Source organism: Periplaneta americana, chromosome 9 (assembly GCF_040183065.1).
Source record: "Periplaneta americana isolate PAMFEO1 chromosome 9, P.americana_PAMFEO1_priV1, whole genome shotgun sequence".
NCBI classification, from domain to species: domain Eukaryota; kingdom Metazoa; phylum Arthropoda; class Insecta; order Blattodea; family Blattidae; genus Periplaneta; species Periplaneta americana.
Window position 1 is genome coordinate 74,984,114 of NC_091125.1, and position 25,631 is coordinate 75,009,744.

General features: G+C 34.4%; 1 protein-coding gene and 1 long non-coding RNA gene across 3 annotated transcripts; one reads left to right on the forward strand and one right to left on the reverse strand.

The window, feature by feature from the left end:
- Positions 1–2,317: 2,317 nt before the first annotated feature.
- LOC138706122 (protein PRRC1-like) lies at positions 2,318–22,459 on the reverse strand. The gene is made up of 7 exons (XM_069835105.1): positions 22,260–22,459; positions 15,834–16,065; positions 14,884–15,101; positions 12,276–12,378; positions 12,027–12,194; positions 10,622–10,811; positions 2,318–6,750 (listed from the first exon to the last, which is right to left on the reverse strand). The coding sequence occupies exons 1-7, from the start codon at positions 22,354–22,356 to the stop codon at positions 6,631–6,633; spliced, it is 1,128 nt and encodes a 375-aa protein (XP_069691206.1). The 5' UTR covers positions 22,357–22,459; the 3' UTR covers positions 2,318–6,630.
- A 265-nt stretch (positions 22,460–22,724) lies between these two features.
- Positions 22,725–24,574, forward strand: LOC138706123 (uncharacterized). 2 transcript variants are annotated; one of them, XR_011333904.1, is made up of 3 exons: positions 22,725–23,152; positions 23,262–23,475; positions 23,590–24,574. It is a non-coding gene; the product is annotated as an uncharacterized lncRNA (long non-coding RNA). The 2 variants fall into 2 exon arrangements; XR_011333903.1 differs by lacking the exon at positions 22,725–23,152 and having other exon boundaries at positions 23,159–23,475.
- The last annotated feature ends 1,057 nt before the right edge of the window (positions 24,575–25,631 follow it).

The following is a 25,631-nucleotide window of genomic DNA, read 5'->3' on the forward strand; positions in this document are numbered from 1 at the left end:
CAAAAAATTGTTTATGGTCTAAAGAGCTCTCTGTCAATTTTCATGGCCATACGAACGGTCTATCAGCTTTGTAGGGCCACATTTTTAAAAGGCTGCGTGCTCCGACTGGTAATTTAAATGCCCCGTCCACGCCCTCCACTCTGAATTCTGCGATCATCTTGGAAATTACACTGTATTTCATACATTATTTATTATATTAGATACCTGATTGAGCCAATGTATCTTCTCGAAATAGTTCTTCTTAGAATCCAACAAATGTCACTTGGCAAAGGCTGCTTTCTTTGAAAGATATTCAGTTACAAGGGAGAGCACAACTCTCGTCTAAAGGAAAATTCCACTTGTTGCTAGTAGCCATAACATGTTTTCCATGCTTGGTTCTTGTTTCTGATACAAGAAATATTTGAAAGTTCCTAACAGTTTTATTGTTAGTGTTATAATAGTATCTACAGTCTATAGTGATTTGTAAATAATACTTATCCAGTATAGTGTTTTCATAAGTTTACATAGTTTTTTTTTTTTCAGTCTTTATTTAATAGTGAAGGTTAGGTGTGCACAGCGTGGTAATGTATATAAAGGTAAATTTTGCATTTAATTAGCTAGGCCTATTTATTTCAAAATGCCTAGAAAATCAAAAAGACAGAGATCTGGTTCATTATTATCATCCCAAACTTTGAAGTCAATTTCCTTCACTTTCATTTTCTGTAAATTTTGTACTACAGGCATGATTTTCATGTGTTCTTAACAAAACTTACTATCAGGATTATACCTAACACTCATGGTTTTTTTTTTAATGTTAATTTTTCTTTATGCTCGAGTTGAACAAGTATGCAGACAAAATTTCAGGTCAAAATATTTGAATTTGTGGGAGTAACAGCAAGTTTTGAAAACCTAAATTTACACAATTTAAAATTGCAAAATTGTTAATAATTCATACATTTCTGCACCAAATGAGATGAAACTTTGCATAGACTATTTATATGTAGCAGAAACTTTGCATAGACTATTTATATGCAGCAGGACAACTATACAAAAGTTCAGAGATCTACCTAGAATGTAGAAAATTGAAATTTCACATCAGTTAACCTTAAGCAACTTTTAAGTTTCTTCGTTGTATAACATTTCAAAGTGCATGTCATTATATTGAGTTATTTTTATTTTTTTCATATAAGACAACTAAAAATCTTGTATTATACACTGACTGGCACAAAAAGCAGAACATTTCAGTTTTCTTATTGTTATAAGATTTTAAGTTAATGCTATTACCTGTCAAAAATATTTTGGTTACTACAATTATATACCGGTATGTTACCTACATTTTGTTTAATTAACAATTCCATTGTTTTCTACTTACAAACATACAGCCATTTGTTTGAATACTTAAAAATTAAAAAAAAAAAAAGTTTAACTTTTTGTGCCAGTGAGTGAATTCGAAGTCGTACTAGATTTGTGTCAATACAGTCAGTTAATCAAGAAAAACGTCGTCATACAGAGAATGTGTCAACATGTAGTTAAAAAATGCTTTAGAAATACGAGAAACAGGTAAGGAGAACAGTTTTCACACAAGTAAAATTTTAATGTGATGTTTATAATTTTAAATTGCATCTTATCCATAAATAACACAAACTAGTGTAACCAGAACAGGTTGGTAGACTTATTCCCAATTGTATGATTGTGGTTGTTTTCGTCAAACTGAGTTGTCACACTTTGTGGTTGATGATATCGTGGTATAATTAATTTTGGATTGAGATTTTGTCAAGTTCATTGCACCAAGTTAAGTATCTCAGTCATTGACATCCTTCAGATCTGTGATCATATCACAGTAGCAGTACCACTTTTTCGTCTGTTTTATTTTATTGGTGATCAGTGATCATGTACTGTATAGACATAGTTTTCTTTGTCACACTTATCACTGTCTTGTTGGGATTTGAACCTCATCTCCAGCTTTAAGAAAGCTTAAGTTTCCTAATATCCTCTTTCCATTTTCGAGATAATCTGCATTGTTTCATGACACTTTTATTTTTACATGATATGTGTTTGAGAATATCGGAAGGTAATTTTTCAGTTGACAAACTGCATGGAAAAAATGTGAGTTCTTAGTTTGTAATAGCCATTGATGAGTCACAATCTCTCGGGAGGATATTGGACTGCCATATGACAATTATAAATAAGATTCTCAAGTCGTGTGATCAGCTTGGCGCATAACCAGTTATAAGGCAAGCACAGGATGAGGAGGAACACATGCCCAGCATGTATGGAAGAAAGAGAAATGTTTTCTTCAAATTTTATTAAATATGCCATTCAGATATAAAATGCAGTATAATTTAAAATACATTTATTTATCAAAAGTCATATACATACATTTTTAGTAATATATAATTTAGTAGTTTGTGCCTAAATAGAATTTCATATTTTTAATAGAAATAATGCATGTAAAATTACACATTTCAGTTATATGAACCTCACTTTCAGAGATGCCAATCTCTAAATCATTGTTAGTAGTTTACAGAAAAGTTAGTTTTCATTAGTATTCAAAGATAAAAGAACAAAATCTTGTCACAATAAAATAAAATAATACACAAGTTGGTCAACTTCAATAGGGCTAGTGTTAACATGAATAGTTCAGTCCTTCAAAACCTTATATTTTATCAGTTACTTTATACTGTTGTGTACTGCTTGATGGTTGTTTATAATTGGCTTAGAATTTCTGCATTATGAACTGTGACGTAACTGGATGTAGCATACATAGACTTGTGGTGCAAAATATCTTGATCTCAACGAGACAGTAGTACATTATGGCGGAAAATTTTCCATCACAGAATTAAGATATTCCCAAGATGAAACACAGATTTAAAAGTGATCTTTTGGAGTATTTGCCTCGTTTTAAATCATTTTCAGAGTACTGATTGGAAATCCAAATCTTACTCTTATTAGAGGTCAGCATGGGCCGAAATTCTTAGAGCCCATTCAATCTGAACCAGTTCCAAAACCCGAGATTAGCTTGTAATTATCACCTGAAACCTGAAGCAGCTAAAGCAGAGGTCACAGAGATAAGGAATAGCTGAGAGAGATATCATTCCAGTAGGAGCATAAGAAAATATGTTGGCGTGGGTAAAATATTCAATGCTGTGTTTGACAGAGAAGAGAAGAGAAAATGCCATTATGAAGTTGAACTAAATAACTACAATATATCTTGTCTACTGTTTTGGATGGACATCTAATCTTGCATGCATTAAAATCTTAAGTTTTAGTTTTTAATTAGTATTTAATCCGCAGGGGAAAAAGATTGCATTTCTTTAAGGCCTTAGCCTGATAAGCATAGGTGAATTTCAACCTACAGGCTTTATCTGAGCCTGGGCAGAGCTCTAACTCATCTCTCTCTTTATGAAAGAGTAATTCAACTAAGCAGGGTGTATCTTTCTTTCTTCTCCCCCCCCCCACCTCCTTCCATTTGGTGTGGTACAAAATTCATAGGACTCTTTTAATTTTGAAACTAAATCATGTCCATTAAATTTGCCAGTGAGTCTTTCATCAGTTTCAATTTTGAAATACATAGATCTTTGTGCTGAATCTGTAAGAAATTGCTAATCCATTTAATTAATACTAGGACAAATTAGGGCAATTAAGCTGTTTTTAACAAGCCGGTTTTTTTTTTTTTTACCTTAACTGTTTTCAGAAGTGGCGTTTTAGCTCTGCAATTTATGTATTGCTTATATGCAAAATGTTATTACATACAAATGGTGCAGAGCGTTAGGCAGTTGCCTTGTTTACTGTATGATAGAACTACCTTTATCCTTGTGAGAGACATCCTTCAGCTATCGACACATGTTTATCTTAAATTAATCACTACCAGGAATAAAATTATTTACAAAATTGGATAGTTGGTCCTTTATTAATACTTAAAATGGTATAAATAAAAATGGGATTTAATATTTTGAAGTTGTGGAGTCAGGATTAAACTAAAGTTTCCACTCTAAAACAGCACACAGTTTCAGAAGTGTGATAACTTATACATGCCATAAAAAAAATCGCTTATTCAAACATAATTTTCATAATTTATATATAAATATATTAGTGCAATACAGTACTGTAACTAGCAAAACAAATAGAAGTGCAGTGCAATACAGTAAGAAACATTTTCTTAAACTACCAGCTACAGCCTTTCAGATCATAAAAGAAATGACTTGATAACAAAGGAATTAAATATAATCCCCATACACCTCAAAATCTGTGCTTCAGTGACTGGCCATGATAATATCTTTGAAAAATATTGGAGTGCAAGAGGTCAAATGACTTTATTGTCAAACGCCTGGCATTAGAAAACAACATAATCCCCATTCACGAACACCTCAGCAATAATTACAGACAGAATTGGCTCCAGCATGTCAACAAGATGGACCGTTTCAGATTGCATAGACATCCTCATATACCTCGAGGGAAATGATCTTTGGGTCAGCTCTTAAAAATATATAGACCATAACAGGCCACTAGGTCTACTACTTGAATGGCTGATGATGATGATGATCCACATCTTCAGTGTTCCTGTCGCTAGAACTATTATTCCATTTTTTTTAATTATTAGAGTTTCAACTGTCCATGATAAATAATTGCCTGTTTCTGTTCCTGCCTTGTATACTAACTCAGATCCCTCAATAAAGCCATTAGGCCCACTCAGATGGACAACAGTGATTCTGTTGGGCACATTTATGATAGTCAAAAAAACTCTGTAACATCTCTATGCTGCCAGCACTTCCAAAACTTTAAATTGGTGTCTACCCATGTCTCATCCGTGTAAAAAATCGGTTTACTGTCTTCCCTAAGTTTTCTTATTTTCTGTAGGTATCTTCACCTTCAATTTACAGTGTTTTCCCTTTCCATTAAAACTTTTCTTCTCAATACACACTTCTTTCATCTCATGGTCATTTCCTTCATTATTCATCTTAAAGTTGTTGTTTTCCATTTGAAATCAATTTGCAACACAGGCTAAAGTGTTGTTGTTTTCTAATGCCAGGCGTTTGACAATAAAAGTCATTTGACCTCTTGCACTCCAATATTTTTCAAAGATATTATCATGGTCAGCCACTGAAGCACAGATTTTGAGGTGTTCCGAATCCATTTCTTGGTTTGAGTTGCACAGTGGGCAGTTAGGGGACTGATGTATTCCAATTCTATGCAGGTGTTTGCCCACACAATCATGGCCTGTTGCCAATCTAAATGCAACACAGGCAAAAGTTTCTTGCAGCAATTCATACTGATAACACAGTAACAGCTAATAAGCCAGAAAATGTAATCTCTAATTTATATGTGAAACTACGTGCACTAATTTGTTACTATATCATCCAATGAGAACTTGGTGTCTAATAGCATGAAACATTTGAGGTGAACAGTTCATGATTTGTGAAAACTGATGTACCAATTATAATTTAGTCTCCTGGTTATACCACGAAGGTAAGACAAAATTTTGAGCAATACATTGCATTGTTTCAACTGTTCAGATCCTTCAAAAAGTATTGTAGAAAAAAAAATCACATTTTTTTTTTTTTTTTAAGCAAGGTGAATGTAATCTGTAAGTTAATTGTCGAGAAAAAGAGAAAAAAAATCTTCCTTTCACTTTCCATCAAATACCGTGAATTCAATTTAAGAATGTAATTTGCAAAGTTAAATGTTGATAGCCAGTATGTCCTTAGTATTACATTGCAAAAAAAAAAAGTTATAGGCTTGTGTTGAAATTTTCTTAACACAACTGTTGACTTCGATGACAATGCTGACTAGCGAACAAGTTGATTTAATAAGTGTTGATAATAAGCAGGGCTAGGTATTTATGGAGATTGCGAAAATCACGACATAATAGATATATTATAATAGATTTTTACTAATCTTTACGAATTAAGTTATTCTGATTAATAATATGCGGATAAAACAATCGTGACAAATTGTGAAATAGAGTTCTAACAGCGAAATATGAACATATTCGCGAATTATTACTATTATGTCGTTTTATTGGGAATTTCATATTCTGAGTTTTTTTTTATTTGAATTTGTTATATATCCAAGTAGGCTACATTACATGGTATTCCAGGTTCTGATTACATTAGTGGGCTCAAAAGACAGAGAATTCAACATTTGACTAATAATTTGAAAGTGTTAATTTGAGGGGTGTAAGTTTTTTTTTTTTTTTTCGTTTTTAATGAATGTGTGTTAAATACAGTCTCAATCCAACAAATATTGTTCATTGGCCATACCGCACCTTTACCAGAATCCAACAAACCTTTAATGTTAATTATTTGGAAAGTAATATTCATACTAAGTTATTACTCCAATTCCAAAATAATTTTATTTTCCAAAAGTTTTATTAATCTCTGCCTAGAATACAAATCAATCTCCAACAATCTCTGCTGACACCAATATTAAAAAACATAAATGATAAAATTAATATCCATAAATATCTGTCCCTGATAATAAGGTATATGTGATATGAAATATTTCACTGCATTTCAAGTCATTCGCTGCTAGCTACAGTACAGTTTGAGTTTATAGGTTTCTCATAACCATCATCATACAGATCCAACTAATGTTTGCAACGGAAGTCATTTCTGGGTAGGCTTGTGACGATCAGGTGCAAAGTATTTCTTCTCAAATAATGCTGCCACTTATGCTGTTCTTGTATAATCCAGCTAATACTTTGGCAGCCATTAATAACATCTCTCTCCTGGACACTCCAGTCAGGGCCTGATGCCATTCTGAGTGATGCACCTAAAATGATAGACAAAGTAGATTGATTATATGTCGACTGTTGATGGCTAGAATTCCAGGTTACTGAAAACTTCAACTTTTGTCTAGCCTGGTGAGATACTGTGGTTTTTCCAGAAGATTATGATCACATTTTGGTATGTTCAGTGTAGGCCTCTTTTGTTGTATTTACTACAGAGAGAATTATTTGAGAGACAGAAATGATACAGATATTCTCCTGTAGCCAGATGGTCGTTCTGGAACAAGCTGCTGGAGTTTGTAGGCATTACAGTATAATTTGATGTATTTTTATTGTAAATGATTTCTACGTTTTCTTATCTTAATGTTTTTTCTTTTACATTCCAAGTGTCACAAAATTGTTTTGTTTACTTATTATTCTTTATGAATTGATTAGTAGGCCGATCTATCGAACCCTTATTTAGGGCGGCTTTTGTTTCTACAAATTATCTCTTGGTTGCTATTATAATAACATCTTACATTATAAGATGTCTGTTTGCAATCATCTTGCCAAAGTTACACAAAGTGATTTTTAACTTTTCTGGTAGCTGTTTCTAATTATACTTCCTGATTTAGCAGAAAGTGTATAATGAAGGTTTTTCTTTTTCCCACTATTTCATTTTCATGCATTGAAGAGTGTGATCCCAAAACACGTTAAGCCCATTTTTATGAAAGGACTGGGCTAGTTTTTTTTTTATCCACTGGTCTACAGACTGAATGACTTTTCAAGTGACATGAACAATAACAAACTTTGAGGCAAGGATTGGCGTTGTTTTGGAAGAAAAATTCTTAACATAATCATATAAATGTATAAATCATAAAAATGGTCAAATGGATAGCGAATTTTGGGATCACACTCTTCAATTAGTCATTAATTACAAAAGCCTGCGATTTGGGGGGGGCACTGGGTTGAACAGGTCTCTAAGCCTAATTTTGGTGTGCTAAATTCAATCTGATTACCATCTTTTTCGTATCATGTACGTTTTTTTTTTTTATATGACTTTTAAGGAACCTGGAGGTTCATTCCCACTCTCACATAAGTCTGCCATTGGTCCCTATCCTGAGCAAGAGTAATCCATTATTCAAGATTAATCTAGTCTCTACAATCATATCCCACCTCCCTCAAATCCATTCTAATATCCTCCTATCTATGTCTTGGCCTTCCCAAAGGTCTTTTTCCCTCCTGCCTTCCAACTAACACACTATATGTGCATTTCTGGTAGCCCGTACGTGCTACATGCCCTCCCCATCTCAAACATCTGGGTTTAATGTTTCTAATTATGTCAGGTGAAGAATACAATGCATGCAGTTCTGCATTGTGTAACTTTCTCTATTCTCCTGTAACTTCATCCCTCTTATCCCTAAGCACCTTGTTCTCAGACACTCTTAACCTATGTTCCTCTCTCAAAGTAACAGTCCAAGTTTCACAACCACACAGAAGAACCGGTAATATGGCTGTTTTATAAATTCTAACTTTCAGCTTTTTTGAAAGCAAACTGGATGACAAAAGCTTCTCAACCAAATAATAGCAGGCATTTCAAATATTTAATATTTTAGTAAATTATAATTAAGTACACTTCAGAATTCGTTAAACCATTCAAAACATGATACAATCTCAACTGTACAGACAACAATTTGAAATGAATTACGAAACTTCAAACATACTTAAGGAAAAATATTTTTTCCTCTGCTTTGTTGAAAACAAATGCTTAGTTGACTTGTGTTTGTGGTCTTGACGAGGGTTGTCTCTTATTAAACACCAATAAAAGTCACCCATCGATCCTGGTACCTCGTTTCCATCTCTTCTTTTATGTCCTGATAGAATCACCCACCATGCTCTTCACTTAATGCTCTTAAGTTTTCTGCGAAATGTTCAAGATGAGAAAGCAGTGAACAAGAAATTGAAAACAAGGACCACTTTTGTTCAAAGCTTTGACAAATTGCGTCATTATCCCTAATGTTATATGTAAAGGGGATAGCAAAACGTTTTGTGAATCAATGGGAGATTTGTAACATTTTTTTTCCCCTGGCTCTAAGTGTTTTCTTTTCGGCAAATCTGTAACTTCCCAATGTCTTTCTCTGGCTCTGGAGTCCCATTCACACAAAAAAGTAGAAATTTGGTGTACCCAATAAAATACCGCACACCTTGTGTTCATTAAATTTGACTCTTTCTAGAACAGTATACAAATTTCGATATGTTTCCTTATTGAATGACTTATTGGAACTGAAACAAGAATACTTCCATTGTGCAGAAGAACACATTTTAGATTTTGTTTGCTTGACTCAATAGACGCCAATCTTTTGGTTCATAAAGGGTTACTAGACGACCAATCAGGCTAGAGATATCACAACAGTGTGCTAGTTCCCCTTCTTTTACAAAATATTTTTCACGATATCTGTACCAGTAGAAGGTTGTTCAAGTCCTGAAAGGTTATCATCCCCTTTCATTCTTGAGTCTAAAAGTTCGTTCTCCTTTGGTAAGACCCAAGTTATGTACTAAATCATTTAAATTAGGCAGACTCAAAAGATGTGGATTGTCATTTTCCAAGTCTGGGGATAAATTTAAATCATCTTCTGTATTCGAAGTGTATGAAGTACTCTCTGGCAATACTATAGCTGGTGTTGAATTGGAACATCTGGTTCATGTGGCACAGGCCTCATTGCTGAAGTCAAGTTTGGATGTATAATTCCTGCCTTGCTACTCTTATTTTACACAGACAAAAATAATACTCATCATAATGATGTTGCTCACGCCAAACCATAGGAACACCGATGAACAAGTTTTACACACGATATGTGGAGCAAAATGTTTCTCTTGATCTCCTAATTTTATTTTAAAATAGGCCAGGTACAAACTCTTGATCAATGGGGTAAAGTTTCTTTTCTGCTGTTTTCTTACATAACACCCACGTAGCAACAAAAATTGTTTGGATTGTTCATACAGCTTCTAGATTTACAACTCGAACTTGCCATTTTTTCCACATACAAAATTCACAATACAATACACATTTAAAAACATAGTCTCTGACCCGAGATTTAACCTCTACTGAGTATGGGAGAGATAGGTTCTTGCTATTATATTAGTGAAAATAATTTTTATCACAGCTGAAGTATCTTTATTGCCTAAGATGTGGGATTCAGAGCAATGGAAACAGATGTGAGAGAGAGTTGTGGGAAGACCCTACCCTCAATTAAAAAATATGACAACCTGAAAACCTATAACAGTTTAATATACCTTGTTATAAGTCAGATGTGGAGAGATTCTAATACTATAATGACGAATTTTCAATTTTGTGTTAAATACAGAATTGTGCATTATCTGTATGTGCTACGCAAAAACAATTTTTCTCGAAATCAGGGCATCCAATTTGGCCACTGCACTGACATAAAATATTTTGTGCCGCAAAATCATCACAGGCTGGTGTTAGCCACTATATGGTGACATATTGTTCTGCATCTGGTCCAACTATTTTATGAGCAGTATGTTTCTGAAGTTGAATGGATGATTTGGAGTCGATGAACAGATTTCTTTATTTTGTATAGTGATTTAATATTGAATTAATGCATTTGTTGCTACCAGTTTGGTATTTGTATTTCAATAACAGCAGGGGATGTAATATTTTTCATTCGTTTACAGGACATACTAGCCAAGTCTGGATCTTTTTTCACTGACTGTGAGTGAACCATCAACAAAGATATGACACAATTCTGATATTTTTTGTGAATCAATTGTGAAGTTTCAGCTTTAAGAAAACTACTGTGTTTTTACTCTTTATTGATATTACCTGGTATATAAAAAATATAGATACTATGCCTACTCTGGCAGATGCCCAACATGTTATAAGAGAGTAAAATGAACACTGAAAAAATTACTTACCTGTAAGTTACTAGCCATGAGGCTACCAATGGTAACTGATAACCCTGACCATCGCAGGGGATAGTCACTAGGAGTGTCTTCTTGAGCAAGGGCAACGACAAGAGCAGGTACAGGAGTGAGCTGAGTATATGTTTCCAAATTTATTTCTCGACCAGGATCTTTCAGCATTAATAATCCTAGATCATACCACCTAGAAAGAGTAATGAAATGACATCTGAATAACTCGCATTTTAAACTTTGTAAGGAAGAAAATCAACTGGCAAGAATGTGAACTGGTACTCCCTTGTATTAGTTCAGACTGTGGAATAGGCAAAATGACTGCCAGAACTGCAAGCAAGCATATGTACAAATAGTAAACATTTCCTGGTCATAAACTAGAAAAACTTAAAAAAAAAAAAAAAAAAATGGAAAAGAAGACAGCCTACAAAAACTGTTAGATAATACTGATCACAGTATGATTAGAAAACTTTTACATTTCTTTCCAGAAGACCTTATATATCATCCATGGAGGGGACTGCTAAACACATGCTTGCGAATGTGAACTTCTAGAAGAAACAAGATATTTACTGTACTTTTTGAAGAATTATATGCTTTAGGAGGAAACTTCTAGCTTTACAGGAAAGTTCTGAAGTTTACAAAAGAATTAGAGCTAGAATTATCTAGTAAGCAAAGTTTTGCTTACCGCCACACAGCTTTGTTGCTGCTAGCCGGCACATCTCTTGAGTTCGACAACATGTATATATTATTGGTTGATACATTTCTCAAATACATGTTCTTTATTTTCGGTATATTTTATTCTGGACTCTACCGTGCTGATCAAATGACCAGCAATTTATGTTTAATATTTGTACAATATTTTCACAATAGTATAATCAGAACGAACTAAATGGTCCAATCACTATATTGAGGAGTAGAAAGAAGGAAATAATTATACTTATCTTTTTTTTTTTAATACTGTGTTAAATTTTTGTTGTTATTGTGAATATTTTTATTATCAACAACTCGAATAATATCCACAGAGATCTTAGCTACTTTAGACTTTCCACATTCATACACAAGAGGGCACCATTATTAGTTAGCCAAAAACAGAGTCATCTGTAACTGAAAGTGGGAACTGTAGGTAAATGATACAATTCCCATTTTAAGAATTTGCTTATAATAATCAGTCAAATTTGTAAGGTCCTTTCATATGCCATAATCTTAGTGTGACATATGACCTACAGCTTCACTTCTCATTCTGAAGAAGACATATGTACTATGAATTTTTTCCATCACTCTTTGTCGAATTTGAACTCAAGCACAGTGACTAGACTAAGAAGATAATATTATGCTAATGTGAAGGAGAAGGAATAGCACAAAGAGGACGAAGAAAGGAGGAGGGACAGTATATTAGCAAATTACTCACTTATTCTCTCCAACCTCAAGCAGAAAGTTCTCCACAGCAACAATAGGTTGTTTGGGATGGAGTTTCCCAGTGGCCTGCAGAGCTAATATCCTCTCTTCAGCTGCCTTGATTGCTGACGCAAAACCTACAGGTTGCGCTGCTATTTTTGAAGCTTGAGCAGCCATGCCCCTGCCCAAAGCAAAACTCTCATCAATTTTCAATTGACTAAATAATACAAACAAAAGAAGTACACATACATACACAACTTACGAAACAGTCGCTTTACCAAACACAGACTGGAATGCTTCACGAACAGGACTTAACTTCACTTCCTTATCTGAAGCCACAACGATGTCTACATCACCACCAGAATCTGTGAAGAGAACAAGGCCTTCTGGTAAGACTTCTTGCTTTGTTGACATTTTTTAATAATATTCATATTTTAATACTTTAAACAGGATTTTCTTTGGTGACTGAGTAGTTACAATGCTTGCCATTACATCCAAAGTTCGAATCTTTAAATCTGGCCTACCACACTTCCACCACTGTCATTTGATATGGGCCTCATGTACCTACATTCTCAGTAGATATTCATGCCATTTCCATCTGGTATTCTACAATAATTATAATATTTAACTCATTTCATCGTTTCCTTTTTGGTCAAGTAGAGTGTAAACAATCGGCCAGTAGTCAAAGTAAGGATTTGTAGTAGAAGTTCAAATTCGTAATCATGGGTCAACACCAGAACTTACAAAATGTCATTTAATGTTTTATTTCTATAACAGAAGACTTCTGAAAAGACAATGGTCAAGCAGAGCATATCAGCCAATGGTCAAAATAAGTGTTTGTTAGTAGGCATGCCAATTATTTTGTAATCCATTGGTCAGCACGAAAAAGCTAGAACTTTGTAAAATGTCAACATTTTAATCTACGTAATGGAAGACCTTAGAAAAGACTACTGGATGAGACCGAAACAGAGATACATTTGGCTTAGTTGGTAACATGGTGATGGTTGTGATAACTATATTATTATTATTACATTATCATCATCATCATCATGACGTTCCTGGTAGTGCCTCTGCCTTCTGATCTGGAGTTGTGCTTGAGAGTGGGTTGGATTCTTGCTGATTGATTACCTGGTTGGGGTTTTCCGATGTTTTTCCCATTTGTAAGACGAATGTCAGGTAATACCATAGCGAATTTTCGAGCTGCTCTTGCTACCACCAACTGCATCGACGCTAAATAACCTAATAGTCATTAACTAACAGAATCAAATAAAATAAAGTTCAATATTCCTGTGTATTTTGTATATGGGTTTACATAATCTATCTTTGTCAAGTGTGTCATCAACATTATCAATCTTTGTGTATGAAATAATGCAACCAAAGTAACTGTAACTGAAAACACACTCTATTATTATTATTTTTTTTTTAACTTTTGTTCTCAAAGGAAAGTGATTGTTTTTAAAAGCAATAAAAGTTATAGCATGATTTTCTTTGGAAGGAAAACAAAACTGCCAGTCTCGTGCCATAGACTTATGGTTCATGAAAGATCCTTGTCACTCAGTAACAGAAATCTGTGCAAAACTAAATAATTTCTCGCCCATGGTAGAATTGTCTTGATTAGCCATGAGGTGGTATAAATAAGAGTAAGCAGCGGATTAAAACTCACGAATAATAAGCAGCTGCTCAGTTCTGCATAAATAAAAAAAGCTTTCCTCAACCTCCTTGCTAGCAACTGCTCAATGGCCTTGGTCACTGAGCCACTACAGTTGAAATCAACTGAATCACAATCTGAACACTGTTGAAAGATGAGAATTATTTTTGAGATATGTAGAACTTGTAGAAGATCCTGGTATTCAAGTTGGTGCAGAAAATGGTGGTTTACCCATGCTATGGTGTCAAATACTTTCTGGGAAGTTGCAGATGCAATTAAGGAAAAGCAAAAAATTGGGCACAATTTTCTAGAACTATTGCTCCTCTACAAGAAGCTTAGACTGAATGGGCATATTGATATATTAAAATGAATTGTAAAAGAACAATATAGATTCCCTCGTGCTACTGAGGCAATTGCTTGTTTTTATTTATACCACCTATTATCCTCACCTACAAGTTACACTTTACAAGTGCCTGTGTCTTAGAAATATCATTTGTGGCCTTCTGAATATCTATAGAAGATAAACTGCATGACTTCCTTTGAAAAAGAAGACTCCAGACAAATTTTCAGGTAAATTCGTGCTTCAAGAACAGATGCCTCTGCTGGCGTATAAGACTGCACAGGTCTCTATGATCCAGCCATGAAATAAAGGAAAGGAAAAGCATATCTAAGTCAATAATATTAAGTATCTAGTTATGCTTTCCCCTGGACTCAAGATACATCAGTTCATTTCTGGCCAAGGGTAATGGGAACAAAGTACGACTTTCATCAGTTGAGCAAGCAAAGCTGTTGACCTCATTTAGTAAACATGTTGCATGTAAGGAATTACTGTATCTTGTTCAAGAATAAAGGCGAAATTCTATGTCTGGGCCATCATTACTTCATTCTCAACTCTTGGTAACTGATGTCATCATTGTAATGATTTCCTGTAACACTGCTCGAGAAGAGTGGGAACATGAGTGATCAAAGTTTCACTGGTTCATAGCCTTTTATGTGTAAAAATTAGACTGAGACCAGTCAAGAAGAGCCAATGACTTCGTCGTCAAATGCTCGACAATGGAAATGAATCAATCAACTAATGTTAAGCAAGTTAAAAGCCAGAAGACTGGCGTAAATTGAGGTTTATTTCTCATCTCACCATAAATCCAATCCCATCTGACCGACTACTTGAGTGAAGCAGAGTACCAGAAACAGAAATTCAATTCCAGCAAAAGCCACTTACGTAAAAATTCTCTCATCTGTGGATCCAGAGTTGTTATCATAGAATCAACAGAATTTTTTGCTCTCTCAGCTACTTTAGAAAGAATTCCACCACTCCCAACTGCGCCTTTTACCCATCCAAGCAAACCTCCACCAGCGACACCACTTTCTGTGGTAGATGCTATCTCAAGAGGAGGAACAACTGGCACATCTCCCCCTTTGCTAGGAGGTATCACAGGACTGCAATGAAATAAAAGAAATGTATTAACAGCCTACAATTATTAAAAAATAAAGGAATATGCTAAGCTTCCTGTGAATTTTTTTGCAATACTGGAATTGATTATGAGTACTGAATTAATAAATACAAATGAAACTGCATGATTAAATTGGATTCTCTCTGCCCTCTATCCAGTACTGTTTACTTAAATCAGCATTGCTAATAACATAAATAATAACTCTCAGAAACAACTAATATCCTAATGTCCAACCTATTACATGTACAGTCTAAAAAACAATATATATGTAATGCCAGTAAAACAGTGACATAAATTAATGTTGCATGTTGTCATCACCTTCAAAATAGCTCCCTTCTGAGCTGACACACAACTTCATACAATACTGCCACTGTTGGAAACAATATTGTAGATCTCTTGTAGAAAAGACTCTATCTTTGGAAACGAATAGAACCCTCAGGGATTCAGAATTGGTAAAATGGATGCTCAAACACGTAATATTTTTACCAGCTAACAAATGTTTTAAATAAACAAATCAGTTTGTGCTGGCGCATTGCCCTAAAGAAAAATGCATCTGGAAAACAGTAGTCATGAAAGTACCATAAATGGGTAAATTTTTATTTTATCAAAACTGAATTACTTTATTACAAACAAACAAAAATTATTTAATACATTCTTCTTTGAATCTACGAACTCGTCTTATCTTACACCTTCCTAATAAATTATCTGAATTTCTTACCTAAAAGTGGTTGGGTGGAAGGCATGAGATGCTGTGAGTGCAGGCTGTGTCACAGTTACTGGCTGTGGTGCTACAGAACTTGTGGTGATTGGAGTTACTGGAGTGACGATGTTCGTTGAAGGCGACACAAAACTTGGAAGTGCAGATGGTGGGGCCACTGTGGACAGCAAGTTCCCTCCACTTGCAGCACCACTCACAGGTAACAATGAAGATGAAGAGCTGCTGCGAGATTCTAACCACATATAACACGTGTAAAAAAAAAAGTCCCTGTCAGTGACTTGCTGGCATTAATGTTGTAAATCCTTCCTAAGCCACCCATACTTCCACCAGATCCCAAGTTTGCTGTTTAAGCACGGCGATTGAATTTTAAGGGAAGACAAAATTGTTAGTCTGGCTTTCTTTGAACAAGAAATAAAGCTGAGAGTCCCATCTTACAACTTCAAAAACAATCTTTTCATAATTGTGTTTCAGTCAAAATTACCAGCCAACTGTCCCTCATGCAACAACGCTTTCTGTTCTGCGAATAAATGATGTTGCAAGTCAGTGTCTTGATTGAAACCACAAACATTTTCATAGGAAAACATCCTATGAGACCTCCGAAAATTCTTACTTATAAAGTAGGAAGTATGTGATCAAGCATAAATACAAGTATAGCAGGCGTGCATTATCATCAGAGCTGTAAATTGGATGGACTCTCTCGAAATAATAATAATAATAATAATAATAATAATAATAATAATAATACTCGTAATAACTGTGTATTACACTTAAATTGATACTGTATTGTTTATTTCCCTTACAAACATTTGCGTTTTGTAAAACATTGCTTCAGTTTACAGATGCTGTAACAATCCAGATAATTCTGCCTGTGCTTTGTATATGTTTTTTATAAAACTAATTATATGAAAATGAGCCGTAAAACAAATGGACTAAGAACCTATCTCCTTTTTAAGTACAAGTATGATAATAACATATTTTCCCTTTAATGAAAGAAAACAATCTAACTATGATACTTCTTATCCATATTTCACAAAAGCAGACAGGTGACCACAGCTTTTATTATTGCTCTGTCCTTTCTTTATTAATTAATTTTATTCCATTCATTATTCTCCTGGAAACAGTGCAGTCATAGTGACACAAAATTTACCCTAATAATACATTTTACAAAAAAATATACCTGTTAGTACATATACTGGTACAGGTCCGTCACAACAGTTTATGATAGAATGGAAATGCACTGGAATTGGCTGTACCAAACACGTTTTATTTTTGTTACGTCAGTGACAGTGATTATATATATTTTTTTGGAATGTGTTATTATTAATTTTTTATACTTTCCTAATGGGATTTTGTTTGTTAGACAATTTATTTCTTAGAATATATTTCAGGTATTACATGTACTTCATTCTTTTCTTAAATAAATTAATTTGAACCTTGGATTTCTTCAAATGTTATGTCAGTGACAATGGAATTAACCTATTATAATATCTTTTCTGGCCAAAGTATCTGTAACTTTAGTTGTTCCCAGAAGTCTAGTGGTACCATAGGATCCGAGGTTCGCAGATTCAAACCCAGATGAAAACAATGAATTTTAATAGCAATAAAATCCAACATTTCTCTGGGGGGAAAAGTAAAGCTTTGAGTCCTACATAGTAAATTTAGGACACATGAAAGAATCTGTCCCTCATAAAGAGCTCTATGAAAAATTTATCAGCCATTTCTCGCCCCAGTTGAATTTCGATGCTGAATAATCTCTGCCATTGGCGTCACTGTAATTTGATTATTGGAGGGAGGGGGAGGGAGAACATTCAGGTTTCCTCCAAATCCTTATCTGAGAGACCAGTCAGTCATCCTCATCAGACTTGTGTACTTTTTTGGTTCTGCATTATTCTTAATTGAAATCATAACAGGTCTACATAAGTATTTTTCAGTCATTCATTTTTATTTTTTCATCATTTTAGGATTTCGTTTGGTTCACCAAAATTAGGATTCGGATTAAAATAAAGATAATTCATAACTGCTGTTTAATTACCACATAACTTATTTGCAACGTCATTATTTGCATCAGTAACTCTGTTGTTAACTCGTTAATACACAATACAGTAATAATATTGTCCGTGAAATGGTAAAAGAAGAAATAAAGTCTTTAGTCCCAACAGTTCCGAACACATTCTTCTTTGTGCCATTCTTGGAAATAAAAATGTTCGCAACCTTCCTGTTGTCAGTCTGATCCAGTAGGCCTATATTTATTGCGTATGTAACATCCTGCTACATGGTTGAGCTTTTTTCGGGTCATAGTTAACCGCAGGAAATCTTGAGTCTGCGTAGTGCATTGAAGCTTTTTTCTGCTTTACAGCTGGGCGATGGGCATATAACTAAAAGCCAGACAACTTTTTCCACATTTCTGAATAGACACCTCACCTCCTTCGTCATTGACTTCAAAGCTTCTCAAGCTTAATTCAAATACGAAATCTTGTTCTTATATTGGAACAACTGCATCTCCACTTTTAATGATGATGCATCTATTTCAAATACTGTAATGTGCTAACATATCAACATTTTCCCTTTTTATTCGACATTTTCTAGCAGAACTTATTTCGTTACAACACACTTTGTGGGTTCAGGACTAGAGTGACAGTGAGACAATTCACTTTCCTGAAACCCAGGCAAGTCCATGTGCGAAGGATGAACGCTCGTAACTTTAAGTGTGTCGTATTCTTAAATTGCAGTACATGAGTAAATAGATTCTCTTTTTAAGGTATGGCCAGACGAACTGTAAATGTCACTGGTTTTCGGCGACAAATGAAGCCGGAAAATAGACTGTGCTGGGACAAATGCAAACAGCCAGACACAGCAGTAAATGTAGCTTGTGAGGTGCATTCCAAGGTCGTGTCGCAACTCGAATGTAGCCACAATGTGAGTGTGGTGTATCAATATGTTTGTCATTTCATTTACCTACATTTTGTAGCCAGGTTATCATTTCTTGTAAACTATTAGTATTTGACTTCTCTGCCTTTGATTATTACAGGAGAAAAATTCGCTCCAGCACTGGGAATTGAACCCGGGTCCTTGTTTCTACATACCAAATGCTCTAACCACTGAGCTATGGCGAAGTTCAATCCACAGCACTGGATTGAATCCCTCTCCTCTAGTGTTTTTCCCTTTGTGGTCTGTGCTGTGGATTGAACTTCGGCATAACTCAGTGGTTAGAGCACTTTGTATATAGAACAAAGGACTCGAGTTCGATCCCTGGTGCCAGAGCGAATTTTTCTCCTCTAATAATCATTGTTACCATAACAGATATATTCTGTAGGACCAACATATAGCTCTGAGTGAGACGAATTCAATGATACCCATAAGTCATATAGCAGGGGTGGCAAACTCGTATAGTAAACAGAGCAGTGACCATATGAATACCTGTACAACAGGAACTGTAGCGGGAGAAGCTAAGCACTCTGAGAGCGGCTGTTCCCGGCCTTGGTCATATAGTGTCAGAAAGTGAATTTGTGCTGTTCTACATCTCATTGCTTCAATTGTATCCGAAAGTATCTACCACTAACCCTTGTAACATTACTTCACTTGTTAGAATTAACTTACTTTCATACTGGTAGCATTTCATTGTGTTTCAAATTGTTAAGGCTATTTTTATCAGAACTGGTACTAGGTACAGTGAAAATTTACAGAAAAAAGATTACACATTAAATTGATAATTGAGTAACTTAATATCAAAGACGGACATCTGTCTTCTCCATAGTTTTGATTTAGAGGCAATTTTTTAATTCACAGTGTTCGTTGTAGTATTTAACACACTTTATTTTATAAATGTAGTGTTAGATTTTGCATATGGTTTCACTATAACTGGAAAAAGCATGAAAAATTGCATAAAAAACCACAGCTACCTAAATTTCGATTGAGGTCAGATGTCCGTCTTTGATATTAAGCTACTCAATTGATCATAAATGAAAATAATAAGCACAAGCCAAATCATTTTAATTTTAAAAATTAAGAATGTGTGTGTAAACCATCCATATAGTTCACATTGTAAATGCTGTTATTTATGACAAGATGATGTTACAAAAGTTTGTCTTTCGCTTTTTACACCTCTACTATTTCACTTAATATTGTAAATATCTGAATGCTTTTGTAAGAAATCGAATTTTTATTTTTGTCCAGCAAGATTGGCTTTCTGAACCATGTGCATTGGTTCATATGTCGAGCATAAAATCTACAGCCAGGCTCAGAATAGATTCTGACAGATCCATTGTATTCATTCGAGATACAGTAGTTGTTTCGTTGGAGAAAATTTGAGAACACCTTATCTTCGAAGTCGCAAGGCTGCCCAGAAAGAAAACAGTGAAAAAGAACAAGCTGTAGGTGGCCTAACCTTTGTCATCAATCTAGAGGATTACGATTGGAGTAAGTAGTTTAATCTCAAGACTCTTATTCAGGAGACAAGATAGAAGGCTTCACTTCTGCAAGATATGTCAGTATCCTCATGAAGGCCAAAATTTCGATTTTACTGCACGATTTATAAGCTTATACCTATTATTCACAGTAAATCTATTTTCCTCATATCTTTTTAAATGTATCAGAACAGGTTACGATAACGAATTTAAGTAACTCCGTTTGTGTATCTGTGCTCTTGGCCCCTGACCATGTGCAGTGTCTTGTATCTGGAACTTAGAATATTCAAGCGGGCCGTTATTTTTTCCTGGTACTGTACATAAGTTTTAATCCAGTAAAGCACTGTGAGTTCATGGATGAAAGCAGTGGCGATAGCAGAGAGGACATGCCACTATTCGGCTGACAGAAACATTGGGAATGCTGACACTCGCTGTAATAAGCACAAATATCTATACTTATATTATATAGTTCTCTCTTGTACGGAGGAGGAACCCGAAGGCTTACATTGCAGCCTGAGGCTTATTATGTAGTTGAACAGCTGCTCTCTTGTACAAGTGCAGCACGCCACACCATGAACTTAACCCTGGCTATGGTACTTATGGATGATATGTGAATTAATTATGGCGAAATAAGTCCAAGATCCAACGCCGAAAGTTGCCAAGCAATTCTGCTTCAATTGATTGAGGGAAACATCGGAAAAAACCTCAACCAGGTAACTTGTCCCAACCAGGATTTGAACCCGGACCCGCTCGTTACACGGTCAGATGTGCTGTTACTTCACAGCGATCGACGTATAAATAGCTAGGCCAATGTTTTATGAAACCTGTCAACTACAGATTGTTAACATTATTACTACATTATAATTAGGGGCTATTATCATTATCTTTTTTTTTTCCCTTGTTGCGTTAAAAATTCAAGTGAGAGATCGTAAACAGGACATAGGGCCTAGAAGAAGAAGAAGAAGAAGAAGAAGAAGAAGAAGAAGATTAATTTTTCCTCTTGTCTTCTTTGGCGAATTTGCTTATACCAAACAATTTTTTTTGTTAAGGCTGTACAACTTTCTTGTAGTGTGACATGCTCGCAATCTATTACTTTTTTTGTATTTCAGGTAAGATACTTGTTAAAGGTAATCCTGATAGCTGTAGCATATTTTAAGTAATTTTTTATATTACGCTTGTTCCAGGCTCTACCTCCATGCCTCCCAAGTGCCTTCATGGCATATTACGGGGATACCTTTACCTTTTACCAGATAAAATTAGTGTAACCACAATAAGTAACTCTTTCGAATCGTCTGAATTTATTTTTAAAGTTCTCGATATTTTAAAGCTTCTATGTCTCCTGGTAGGCCTGTCTATAAAAGGAACATGGATATCTACAATGTGTTTTTCTTCTTGAACTTGTCTAACTGAATGTACTGTCCTGTCATTGTTCGTTGCTATCGTCATCATAATCATTAATAGCAGAAAAAATAGACCTGTTTTCAGAAAAGTAAGAAATAGGCCCTAAATAAATACGGAAAGGCATCCTTTCTTCCCTCAAAATTCCAACCTTGTACACACAAAATAAATGTGGGCGGCACTTAAAAGTGTCTTTTCATAAACGTGATGATGTGCATTCGACAAACACAGACGAATTTGCTCTTGTTTTGTATTTCAAGATAAATTATTGTTGACAGCGAGAAAACTATATACTAAATAAACGGAATGAATTGTCAGTAGACTGCATTAGTTGTTTTCTGATTCTGTGCTGCAAATCTGTACCTACTGTACCACAGGATTGTAAATGTTAAAATACCTTTACAGTATACAGCCTATGCCTATAGATTCTGCATAAATAAAACATTCAAAATTTAAAATGACAAAATCCATTAAGTATACATGTTTTTCCTGTTTGTAGTCAACAAAATCTATTGCCATTCTTTACACAACACAGTGTACTAATGTGGATTCCTTCTATAATCTAATTCTAAGCTAACCTGTCAAATAGCAGTAACATAAGGTCAAATGGGTACACTTTACGGACCTGCTTTCGGCAAGGCTTCATTCGAAACGGACATTTCATCCATTTTTTTCTCAACAAATTCAAATGTTGATTCTCCATTTGAATCTTCGTGCATCATTATCAAACACTAAATTTTGCTCCTATATGAACACTACTTCACATCTGAAAATAACAATCGCCAGCAGCCAGCTGAGCAAGTACGTATACACTATAGAATGAAAATAATGAATGTCCAAATTAAACAACTTTGATAATTAAATGTACAATGTAAATACTGATGTATGATGATAATATAAAAAAGACAATTCAGAGTAAGATGTTGAGCTCATCAAAATAAAAATTTTATTCACATATTTCTATCACTTGCACGAAATACGTGACTTCATTTGCATATTTGTAACCGGAAGTTTTTCATCCAAAGGCACAGTTAACCGCGTCTTTTAACCGCCGTTACCATCATTTTGAAAAGGATATACGATATTAGGTTTGTTCGCACAGCAAGTTTGTGATGGTTTGAGAACTGTTTTCAAACTGTCTCATCTTCACCTAATGCGCATGATCGGTTTGAAAACCAATTTCAAACCCATCCGTGGTTTCAGCTGTACGAACGCATTTCAAACTGGTTGGAATCACTGCCGCCTAGATAAGTGTTTGAACTTACAACAGCAATATCAAGGCAGAAATAATGTAAACAGCTGTCCAACACCAAGAATTTATCAAGAAATCGTATAAACTTTAACCTATGTCGGTTGCTTTGTATTTTATGACAGAGTTTTTATGCTCCGTAAAGACATTGCCAGTTATTCTGAATTACGAAGCCAATATACTGTTTAAGTATTGTGTACTGATAGTAACTACAAACTCCATGTATTTCCATTTCCGAAAGACGAATATTTGAAAATGAAGTGTTTGAGGTATAAACGGAACATTTCACCCTTACTAAATATTCACTAGTAAGGCTTTATGTTGACTGTGTGTAATATTTAACTTTTTTAATTTTATTTTTCTTTATCTTATTTCAAGTGTATTCTGAATGATTCTAACCACACTCGCGAAAATATTTGATTTCGGCAGCTTACACAAACCAGATTTACTTATCTAATTTATACGTGTGTGAACTCCACTTCCTAGCAAAAGATACGAGACTCCCAAAATACTGAAAGAACTGTATCAATGTACGGCCAAAGACAGAAAGACGTTTAAAAGAGTACCATTATCATGTCCAAAACTTCAGAAAGTGAGTATGTTATATAAATGTAACATGAACATTAATTGGACATGTCTCTAATTAAACTTATACTCTGTTATTCTTTATGGCAGTTTTATACAATTATTATTCTTTTATTTTAAGATGCTGTACCATCTTAAATGCCGGGGTGCCCAAAATATATGTCCAGGACTCAAGCAGTTGCTCGTGAGCTTCCCAAGGATCGACAGCTTCAATTGGAGAATAAAGCAATATGTCATTAGAAGAAAACCTGAAGATGCTTAATTCATGTAATAAAATTAAAGTGTTTTTAAAGTTCTCAGGAAATGAAAGGCAAATTAATAGTAGGCCTAATATTTGCTTGTTAAGTGACTGTAACCACGTCTGTGCCGTTTTGTTTAATGAAGAGCCTTTTCTTGAAGTGAATTGTTACGTCCAGATATAACTTGTATTTATAGGGAGTACGTTTACTAGACAAGATTGCTCTCCCTGTGAAAGTCAGTGAAATAATAGTGTTCAGAAAATAATTTTTATCTCTAATTCAAAACTTGGAAATACTGCCAACAAGGAAATTACAGTTTTGGATATGGTACGTGTGTCTTGTTTTCATTTCTTTGTGTAAAAGGATTGTGCCAAGTGATATAGGTATTCATGGGAGACAGTTTTACATCTCACTAGTATAGGCCTACATAACCTCACAGCAGGAATCTTTGGAGCAACAGGTAATGGCCTATACTAATGAATAATTACACAAAGAAAGGAAATGATTTAAAAAATGCCAGAACTATGCCCGAGTTTCAAAGAAACAGGACTATTTGAAATAGTATGTAAGTTTGATAATAATAATAATAATAATATACCGCTAGGTCTTGTAATTTGTAAATTATTGACTTCTAACTTCAGTTACTGAATTTATTTATTGAAAATGTTAGCAGTAAATTGTTCATTACAATGGAATTGGGTAAAAGCAATACGGTACATTGTTTTTTTAGCTTTTCTTGTTGTATTGTCCACTTTGTAAACATACAGTGTATGATATTCATTATGTCAGTTTATGTAAATATTTTTGTCTCAAAATGGTTCAACTAATTATAATACAGTGCATAATAATATATATTATATAAAATTACTTGAAGTAGTTTATTCAATTTCCATTTTTCCTCATAAATATTCCTATGCAACTAATTGAAGCAGCTGTCAACAGAATATTTGTAGGTGCAATTCAAATTATGAACCAGAAATTATTAGGCCTACTTTTTATCGTTGCTCATGATTTTCTATATTTTAAAATGTTACATGTTCAATATTGTTTGCATTCGAACGATTTTCTACAATTTCGCCAGACAAAAAATACGATAGTCTACTTTTGATGACACCACGTAAGTAGTTGATTTACTGTATAGGTGGTGTTGAAGTGGAGGGAAGATCGCGCCCATTTCAAAGCAGTAAAGGTTAAAATTTGTTCAGTAACTTTAAATTTCTCAATACGCCATAAAAATGGAAGGTAAGAAAGATATATTAATGATAGTGTTCTAAAAATATATTTGTTAATTCTCCGGAAGAACTACACTGAAAGAGGCACTGTTTTAATTTCTTTTCACTGCCTTTTGTGATTTGTTTAGTGCTAAACACGTGATTTTAGTGAGCAAAAAACAATTGGAGGACTATTGTGAAGGACTTGTCACCCAAATACCTACTGTTTTGCTCCCCTTTCGTTGTCATTGTTACTAATCAATATTTTGCTACATTTTTCACTGATTTATGTTACGTTAATTCCTCTAAACCAACATTCAAACCTCCAACTCATTCGTCACCTGTTTCCCGGGTTTTTATGCTATCTGCATCACCAGGTTTCATGCATTATTTCAACTTTTTCAGATAAGTTTATCGTTTATATTTTTATTTTTTACAATCTTTGTTCTTCAAATGTCTATTCATGAAAAAAACAGCACTTTTTGGTAATTTCTTCACTCTCAAAATCGCGACTTACACGTCCTTCACAATCCCCTGATTGGAAATTTACCATATTTTCAAAAATAAAATAATTCATATGTGATAACATGCTTTAATCTATTTCTTTATGTACAGAGTTGCAAGAATTTTTGGTTATGCAACAACCAACAGAGATAGTTCAGCATATATACTGGTCAGATAATGCTACAAAATCATTAATAGATTGTTACAAA